The sequence below is a fragment of the Prorops nasuta genome, unplaced genomic scaffold (assembly GCF_024137725.1).
Source record: "Prorops nasuta isolate Cenicafe-Biocafe unplaced genomic scaffold, Cenicafe_Pnas_1.2 PNAS00040, whole genome shotgun sequence".
Taxonomy (NCBI): Eukaryota; Metazoa; Arthropoda; class Insecta; order Hymenoptera; family Bethylidae; genus Prorops; species Prorops nasuta.
In genome coordinates this window covers 793,805-804,404 of record NW_027116837.1, presented here as the reverse complement: position 1 = coordinate 804,404, position 10,600 = coordinate 793,805, and the positions used below count along the sequence as shown (strand labels likewise).

The window sequence follows — 10,600 nt, the reverse complement described above, 5'->3', positions numbered from 1 at the left end:
AACTAAAAGAAGTATAGACTTCTTAGTACACCGGTCTCTATGATGTACTTAGGTAGAGAGAGTTTAATAAGTGGACAAAGTTCTACGAAGCTCAGTTCATTAAATGAGGATATTACCTGTCCGGATACGAAAGTAACAGATGTTATCAGTTCAGGATTTGCGAAAGAAGAATCAATTACAACTAATGACACCTCTATTCTTACGTATACTCATACTAAATTTGATGGAGGTAAGATGTAATAAAATTGCTAATATAATTTCTCTAAAAGTTATTTTACAGATGCAAAAGATTTAAAAAATTTTGTAATATATAGAAAATAACCAGGCTTGTAGCATGGAAGCTAAATCAAATGAAGAGAGCATAACCCTATCAAATAATAGGCTTACCATAGTTAGTGATATAATCCTCCCATTTGATGAGCATATTGATCTTAATTTATCTACTTCAACTAAATATAATAATTTATCATCATTAGACGACCAAAACGAGTAATAGTTTTATTCTTACATTCCTTTACTTATTGAAATAGTATAAAAAATAAATACATATTTTTTTAATAGAAATAAACTATTAACTACAAGTCAAATTAATATCGTAAATGAATCATTAAGTAGGAGTTTTGGTGCAACTTGGATCAGTAATCAATTAATGGTTTATGAAAACAATAGTATTATAGATTTATTACCACAAAAGAATGATCTAATGAACATAAATAGGTTTGTAATAATGCACTACTTACAGGCAACATCAATCTCATCGTATCGTTATTGGTAATAGTATCGTTTGTAGAATTAATGTTACTGATGATCAGCCTGAAGATTTCATAATCGTACCCAATTTTACTCCTGACAGTAAAGTACAAAACGGTAATATAATATATGTTATTAATATTAATGTAGTAGAAATTTGTATGTATTACGTATTAAACTATACAAGATAATTTTTATTAAAGATCTAGATATCAATGGTAATAACACTGAAATAATGAAACATAAGTACAATCTAGTTGATTCTAGTTCTAGTTTAGAAAAACATACAGATCCTTCTATGAATAAACTCAGAAAGGCAAACTGTTCTGTAAATTCTATAAGCAATATAGGAGCTAATAACGAAACAGACAATAATATATTTGTTAAATCATTACTAAACGATAAAGATTTATATGTTGAGTCTGCTCCACCTAAAGACATGAAACGTGTTATTAGAAAACACTTTTGTCTTTTTTGCAAAACATGGCAAACTAAAATTTGTAGACACCTAGAAAGGAAACATGGTAATGAAGAAAGAGTACAACAATTTATGAATTTGCCAAAAAAATGTTCAGAAAGAAAAGCTATTATTGATAAATTAAGGAAAGAAGGGGATTTCTTTTATAATTTAAGAAAAGATGTAAATACAGATGGTCTTATTGTGTATAGACGTCCGCAGGAAAGATGTAAAATGCAAGAAATAAATTACAAGCCTTGTCCAAACTGTAAAGGATTCTTTAATAAACTGAACTTTAGGCACCATATAAAAAACTGCATAAAAGAAAAATCTACACAAAGTAAAACCATACATATTCATACCCAGTAATTAACAGGTTGTTGTGTAAAGCAAAACTGCTATTCTTCTAATGAGGCAAATAAAGGTAAGTTAGTATTTACAAATTACTGGCAAGTACTCCAATTTTAACTAACACACACAAATTATTTTAATTCTAGATAATCATAATATTATTAATAAAAATGGTGACATAAGTACCATGAGTTTATATTTTCCACATGTAAAAAGCATTCCAGTTGGTACACATACAATTGAAATTGAAAAATATCACATTTAGGAAGATGCATAAATGTATATACTTTACAGCATCCTCTCATTGAAAATTGAAAAGAAAATTGTACTAAGTGGTTTCGAGGACTATAGGAAAAATTACCATCTTCGAGTTAGATTCAAAAACTATAATTAAAATCATTCATAAGGTTACAACGTAAAAAAGTTTTAACGATAAATAGTTGGTTACTTAATAGGAAAAACCAAGATGTGATAAAATTAAAATTTTAAGCTCCTATGTTGAATATTTACCATGTGTTAAAGATATTTATTATTAAATTTATACCAGTTATGTTAGTTTAAATTTTTTAGACATCACAATATTTTTTAATTTAATTTTATTAGCAGTTTATTTTTATGTAACCAATGTGATTTTAACATTTATTTTAGAAACCTTCATATATTTTATTTCGTTTTTGTAATAAAGATAATCATATAAATTTAATCTTTTTTATGTGTTGATTTTCAATATAAACATAGATTAAAATCGTAATAAAACATTACACATGTCATTTTAATGCTATGCGATTTCATTGGGTTTCACAATAACTGTGAGACAAATATTCTCGAAGTGGTCTTCACAATAACTATGCGATAAATATTCTCGAAGTGGTCTTCACAATAACTATGCGATGAATATTCTCGAAGTGGTCTTCACAATAACTATGCGATGAATATTCTCGAAGTGGTCTTCACAATAACTATGCGATGAATATTCTCGAAGTGGTCTTCACAATAACTATGCGATAAATATTCTCGAAGTGGTCTTCACAATATACAATTCTTTATTATTAAAATGAGGAGTTTCTTTCCGCCAATTTTTGCTTCTCTATGACTGTAGTTTGCATAAATGATTATTGATTGGCTCCTCAAAATATGTTGAGATGCCCTTCTAGATAAATAATGTATTATACATCCGTTTTAAGTTTTTATGCTTACTCGTTATTTTATTCATTCTTTCCGGTTTCTTTCTCGAAGGTTTCTCGTTTTCATACTGACGCTATCTGATTGCGAGATAAGTTTTATTTTAAACAATATAATTATTAATGATTAAATAATCGTGAAAAACAGTAAATTTAAGAAGAAATTAAAAGGTAAGTGAATTGATTTACATAAAATTTGAAAGAAATCTGATGATAAAATAAGTAACAGTGGATACTCTATCTTCTGCCATTATTAACATAATAAGTACAAAATTGAAATTTTCATTTCCTAATTAATAAAAAAACAAAAGAATCGGATCCCACAGAATTTCTGTTTTCAAGAAAAAGAACAGATTTTTAGTTCTAATAATAGCTGAGCCAAAATTAATTGAATTATATATATAGCATTTGCAAGGATATAATTTTTTTTATAGTCTAACTAGTTACAAAATTATTGCAAACTCTTTATTAAAATATGTTTTGAAATTAGAAAAGCCTTCAGAATTATTTGATGGTACTCTCTCAAAAAATAATAAACCAAATTTCAGATTTCCTTCAACTGAAAATTTATAGTTAAACTAAAAGAAATATAGACTTCTTAGGCCGTGTTCCAGAATTCACTACCAGTACTGCGGATATCGTTATATCTTTGTCAAGAATGAAGCATTGAAAGAAGACAGAAGGATATTCCGTAGTACTGCCAGTGAATTTTGAAACACGATCTTAGTACACCGGTCTCTATGATGTACTTAGGTAGAGAGAGTTTAATAAGTGGACAAAGTTCTACGAAGCTGAGTTCATTAAATGAGGATATTGCTTGCCAGGATACCAAAGCAACAGATGTTATCAGTTCAGGATTTGTGAAAAAAGAATCAATTACTACTAATGACACCTTTATTCTTACGTATATGCATACTAAGTTTAATGGAGGTAAGATGTAATAAACCTGCAAATATCATTCCTCTAAAAGTTATTTAACAAATGCAAAAGATTTAAATAAATTTGTAATATATAGAAAATAACCAGGCTTGTGGTATGGAAGCTAAATTAAATGAAGAGAGCATAACCCTATCAAATAATAGGCTTACCATAGTTAGTGATATAATGAGCTCCCATATGATAAGCCTACTGATCTTAAATATCTCTACTTCAACTAAGTATAATGATTTATCATCATTAGACGACTAAAACGAGTAAAAGTTTTATTCTTACATTCCTTTACTTATTGAAATAGTATAAAAAATAAATACATATTTTTTTAATTGAAATAAACTATTAACTACTAGTCAAATTAATATGATAAATGAATCATTAAATAGGAGTATTGGTGCAACTTGGATCAGTAATCAATTAATGGTTTATGAAAACAAAAGTATTATAGATATATTAACACAAAAGAATGATCTAACTAATTTGCGAATAAGTATGTAATAATTGTGTGACTACTTACAACCAATATCAATCTCATCATTTCGTTATTGGTAAGAATATCGTTTGTAGAATTAATGTTACTGATGATCAGCCTGAAGATTTCATAATCATATCCAATTTTGCTCCTGACAGTAAAATAAAAAACGGTAATATAACATATTTTGTTAATATTAATGTAGTAGAAATTTATAAGTTTATATATTTTAAACTATACAGAATAATTTTTATTAAAAATATAGATACCAATGGCAATAACACTGAAATAATGTAACATAAATACAATTCAGTTGATTCTTGCTGTGGCTTAAAAAAACATACAGATCCTTCTATGATTGGAGGTTGATAAAATAAACTGAATTTAAAGTATTCTGTTAAAAAAGTTAAAATTAACTGAAGTGTAAAAAAATAAGTGTATAATCATAATATAAATATGTTTAACCTATGCTTAAATGAAGAGAATTATGAAATTTCAATTGTGCGGAGTGCAAGTTGCAGGAATAAATTGGGAAAGAAAATTATTTGTACTCACCGTAAGCATGGCATTCTTACAATTTATTTTAATTGAGTAAGCGAAAGAAAATTATAAAATATATAATGGTTTTCATAGAAGATAATAGTTTTATTTAAAAACATATTAAAGTCGAAGACGCATACCAATATATGGACTTTGAAGGAACAATGGGGAACCTGAAAATCTGTAATATGGCTTTAAAGTACATATACACAGCATATATATGAGTTAATTATTAAAAAATTTCAAATTGCTCCACAGAATGTATTGTTGAAAATTGTCATGTTATATTGCTACATGGTAATTGCAGTTTAATGTCCAACATTTATTTATCCGTCCTAAAATTTCATCTGTTATTTGTCACGATAAAATGGAAGAAAAAGAACCTGTTATTTCGTCGACTCGGTTGAACATTCATTTTTACTAAAATATATTTTATAATTTTATTATCAAATCAATTTATCCAAGTGATAAATAATTTGTATATACACATATTTGCTCTGGTATATTATTCAATTCTATTTTTTCAGATGATTACAAAATCTTGTCCAATATTCGAAGAAACTTGAAATATAAGTTACCTAAAATTATGTTGAGCCCTCTGAAAATAGAAAAAACTAAACGTATGAAATCAGGTACTGAAAATTATAATTTTATTTCAACTTTAATGTATCATTTTTAAGAGCAGTAACTGAATGGATTCAAATTGAGAAGCATTGCTGTTTTTAACGTTGGCTCTATATTTATTTAGAAAATGATATGTTTTATTTTTAAGGGAGCTTTCATGAGAGTATTAAATATGAAAAAGATGATAGGTCCTATAATCAACCTACTATTCAGTTTTTTCAAGAAGGTAAACCTCAAACTTTTAAATTAGCACTTGTATGAATTTTAGGTTAAAATTTTTCTACATCATGAATCTATTTTCAGATGAAGAGATATTTAATATCAAAAATGAGGCTGAAGCTTTCCGTATTTCAAATCCAGAAAATATTATAGAGATGGCGTGCAACCAGCCGATTACTTTCATTGGCTTTTCAGGAGGTAAAATCTTACTCGAATTTTTCAATTAGCATATATTGAATCTCTTCTGAGTTCAATATGTACCTATCAGTAAACATTTTTCTTTCTTTAGAAAGTATCTATGAAAGTATGTATTATGAAAAAGATGAAGTGTCCTGTAATCAGCCCACTAACAATAATTCTCAAAAAGGTAATATCTAACCTTTTAAATTACCAATAGTATTTTCAATTGCTATAATGTAAATATTTATTCCAGGTGGCACCATATTTAATATCATGGATGAGGTTGAATGCTTAAGTATTTTCGAACAAGAAAATAGTGTTAAAATGGAATGTAGTCAGCCTATTACAGTTTTCAACTGTTCAGGAGGTAAAATATTACATGGTCTTTTAATATGACAGTCAGTTTTTTTTGTTATCAATACTGACATACGCATTGCCTTTTATTCAGGTGCAACTAATGATTCCATTAAATGTGGAAAAGATGATTTGGATTGTTCCAAACCTTTCGTCAATTACTTTTCAGAAGGTACTTAACATTTTAAAATAGTATTTATACGCTAGGTTACAATTAGCGTACAATACAAATACTTCATACAGTGTTTCAATATTTCTTTTAGGTGAAATAATGTTAAAGGTACCTGACGTTCGTGACAATATAAATCTAGAAGTTTCTAAATTACCAATAATAGATACTGAACCATTGTGTTTGGATCAATTATGTATTCCATCGTCGACACCGGCAAAGCTTTCAATAAAGAATGATGTAATACTTCCACTGCAAAAGCAGATTAACGGTGAACATAAAATTAAAATATTAGTCATTTCAGTACTTTGAATTGTATTTCATGTGTAACTGTTTCTTACAGTCAAGCATTTAGTAAAAACTATCGACGATAGCAGAAATGAAACATCAGTAGAATGTAAGTATATTATACTATAAATTGAATACCGTTTATTATCTTTATTACGAAAGTAATTGAAAGAACTAAAAAGCTTTAATTAGTTATACATCATATTCCACACTATAAATATACATTATTCAGAGCCGGTTTAAGAGTCCAAAATACGGTAAACTTCATGTCCAGTGACTGACAGCGATAATTACATTAGTTGGCAATAGCGCTTTCTATTATATTTACTTTGAAAGTAGCAGAAAAAGATAGATACGCACTAAGGTTAAAGATAAAAATCCTACGAATGATAGCCATTTTCTCTTATTTCTATTGTAAAACGGAACAGAAAAGTTTACGTAAAATGTTTCATGACATGAATGTATTTTCTTATATAGGTATACGCAAAGAATGTCTATCATCTTCGATTTTCACCTTAATTAAAATATATTGCTACTGCTCTCTACAACTACTTTATGTAAATATGAAAGGGGGGAGGGTGGGTCTTTACCTACTTTGACTGATACCATTGCTGCCCTGATCACTCTTTAAGATAATATGCAATAATATAACAATCAGAAATTGAGTTTGGTACCAAGAAAAATTAATACTTGTTAGAATCTAAAAATTGTAACTTTTAATAATTTCAATAATATATGAATTGCAATTATTATAGCAGACTGTATTACCAGTCGAATTTTCAATCAATTTGGAGAGTTTTCAAAATATTTTGAAAAAGAAGTATTTGCGTAATTGATTTTTACAAATATTTTTGTTGATAATATGATTTGGTATGTTACGTATAAGCATAATATGTGAAAATAGAGAAATATATGAAATATCTATTATTAATAAAAGAAGCAAATATTTCGGCAAATCTAACATCGGACATATTTTTCATGAAATGATTAAATTAAAAACTTCAAAAATATTTTAGTTCCTTTTAATACTGTATAATACAGAATACGAATTACTTTCACAATCAGTATAATTGAAAACTCATGTTGTACATTGCAATTAATGATTTTGAACCTTTAAGAACCGTCCACTTCCGACAATATGTGTCTGAAAGGGTTAATAAAGTAATAAACATTGACATGACAAAGATCTCTTATTTTTTATAACTGCAATGGAATGACGACATTTTGTTATGGATGTCATACTGTATGAAGCTTTTTCAGATCACCCATAACTTCGTATTCCGAATTAAATTATACCAATATCTGAAAAACTGCAAAATAAAATATATACATATTTTCTATTGCCCTTGAATTGATATCCGTCAAAATTTGAAGTTTTTGTTACAATTTAAATATGGTAATAAAAACTCAAAGCATAGACACTAACAAGCCCACTAGTTTACTCTAAATGGTTTTGCACAACAAGTACGTAGTAGTGAAAGACAAAGAGAGAAATGAAGGAAGAAATAATCACATATATATACACATCCTCTTACTTACTCTCACTTTTACAAGCGAAAAGTTAGGGCCATCTAAGTAGTGGCGGGCAAGCAGCTATGCACATTATTGCATTTAGCATATTAGCTCTCAGTTTTCTTCTTTTCATTTGTCTTTCACTAATCATATGCTTGCTTCCTTCATAGTGCAAGATATTCACTAATGGTTTCAGCTAATATCGAACATTTATTATCAAAACATATTTAAAACCTTCAATAGAGATTTTGTATGACTTTTGCCAAATGAAAATATGTGTTTCAGTTCTTATTGACAAGGATAACGAAAATAGTAATCACGATAGTAATGACAAAGATTATGTGCCTTCCGACGAAAGTGTTTGCTGCAATAATAATTTATTGAATTGTGAAGATAAAACGATAGAAAAAAGCGCTGAATCATATGGTTTAAATATTTCGTTAATGGAGAGAGCAGTTGGTACTGCTGTACGTAATGCAGATAAAATTGCTGTGCAATGTAGCAATGAAGGAACAAAACAGAATTGTTGTTTATTCTGTAATAAATTTTATTCTAAACTGGTTAGACATCTCGAATCTGTACATATTAATGAGCCTGAAGTTAAACGTTTTACAGTTCTTCCTAAAAAGAACCGTGAACGATTACAAATTATAAGTGAAATTAGGAAGAAAGGGAACTTCATTCACAATACTACAGCAACGACAGAAAATTGCAAGTTTGTAGTAAGTAGAAGGCCTAATGTGAATAAACCAAGAAATGCAAATAACTTTATCCCGTGTCCTCAGTGCAAATTATACCTGTCGAAGCAAACATTTCACGTTCACGTAAGAAGATGCACTGGACGTGATAGTTCAAAAAATCACACAATGAAAGTGTTAGGACGTAGGCTTGTTCCTATTTATCATGAAAATGCATCTACTATTCTAAAATACAAGGTGTTACCACCTTTACGTGAGGATATAATTAAATCTATAATTAGAAACGATGAACTTATTATAATTTACGGAAATTATTTGTGTAATAAATACAAGCATTCTACACATCATTTCAAAATGATTCGAGCTCATCTTCGGTTACTTGCTCGTTGTTTCATTACAGTAAAGAATTTACGAAAAGAAATTGAAAACTTTTCAGATATTTTTAATCCAATATTCTATAACACATTTATAGAATCTGTGAATATAATAGGAAGGTATGACGTCAAAAAGGAAGTATACCTTTCACCTAAAACAGCTTCCACTTTGGGAACTTTAATATCAGATGTTGGCTTACTTTGGATATCCGAATGTATCAAAAGTAAACAATTTAATAAACAAGTAGACGCAGAAAACTTCTTAAAAGTGAAGAAGGCTAATTATACAGCTGAAGTGAACAAAACCGTTATTGAATCACAGTCAAAAATAAAAAGACACAAAAGAGTGATTCTTCCTACGAGTAATGATATCAAAAAATTAACTGTTTATCTGCAGTGTAAACAAAATGAAGCTTTGGAAAGTTTGAAAGAAGACTTTTCACATGCTGTCTGGCGTTCCCTAGCGGAAAGCACATTAATTTCTGTTCAACTATTCAATAGACGCAGACCGGGAGAAGTTGAAAGAATTTATATCGATGATTTCAATAATTATGAACAACTTAGCAAGAAAACTCACCCAGAAACTTTTGAATCGTTAAGTGAAGAAGGCAAAAAACAAGCAAGCCGATATGTAAGATTTTTGATAAGAGGCAAGTTAGGACGCACTGTGCCAGTTTTGTTAGATTTTGAAATGTTAGAATGTATTCAAACAATTTTAAAATATCGAAAGAGAGCAAAAGTACATAAACAAAATAAATATGTATTTGGAGTACCAAGTCATGACAATTTAATAGAAAAGCATTTAAATGCTTGCCATTTAATGCGGAAATTTGCATATGAATGTAAAGCTGAAAATCCTGAGACTTTAAAAGCCACGATTTTAAGAAAACACATTGCGACTAACAGTGTACATTTAAATTTAAGGGCTAATGAAATAACAGACTTAGCAAACTTTATGGGGCACCACGAAAAAATTCACTTACAGCACTACAGGCAACCATTACTCAAAAAAGACATATTAGGTATATCAAAATTATTAGAAGCAGCACAAGGAAGTCATAAAGATGATGTCAAAGAAGATAACGTCAATAACTCAACTGATGCAAGCATTGGATCTGAAAAACTAAATGACACAAATTTAATCAATAATGAGTATATGCTGATGAATAAATTGAATTATGGTAAGTGTAGAAATACGCATTAGAAATGATTTCCATTAATTATTTACTTGAACTAGAGCGACACAGTTAACCTTTAACAAACAACCGCATTTTTATAAAACAATCATCCGTTGACTCGTGCGTAGCATTAAGAAACACATACAATTATTGATAGCCCTTATTCAGTGTACACAACTTAGTGTACAATGACCGCCGATTTTAGCAAGATTTTGGAAATATCAAGTCAGACCGCCTTTGTATAGGATATCGGATTGTTACGGAATATTTATAATGTAACGAATATGGTGGCATTTGTTCGCTAAAAGCTAAAAAGGTTG

At 28.7% G+C, this 10,600-nt stretch overlaps 1 protein-coding gene across 1 annotated transcript; it reads left to right on the top strand.

Annotated features, from left to right (window-relative positions):
• The first annotated feature begins 7,965 nt into the window (after positions 1-7,965).
• LOC136784009 (uncharacterized) lies at positions 7,966-10,353 on the top strand. Its single transcript, XM_066744463.1, has 4 exons — positions 7,966-7,992; positions 8,201-8,219; positions 8,316-10,283; positions 10,340-10,353. Exons 1-4 carry the CDS (start codon positions 7,966-7,968, stop codon positions 10,351-10,353), a joined length of 2,028 nt encoding a protein of 675 aa, XP_066600560.1.
• The last annotated feature ends 247 nt before the right edge of the window (positions 10,354-10,600 follow it).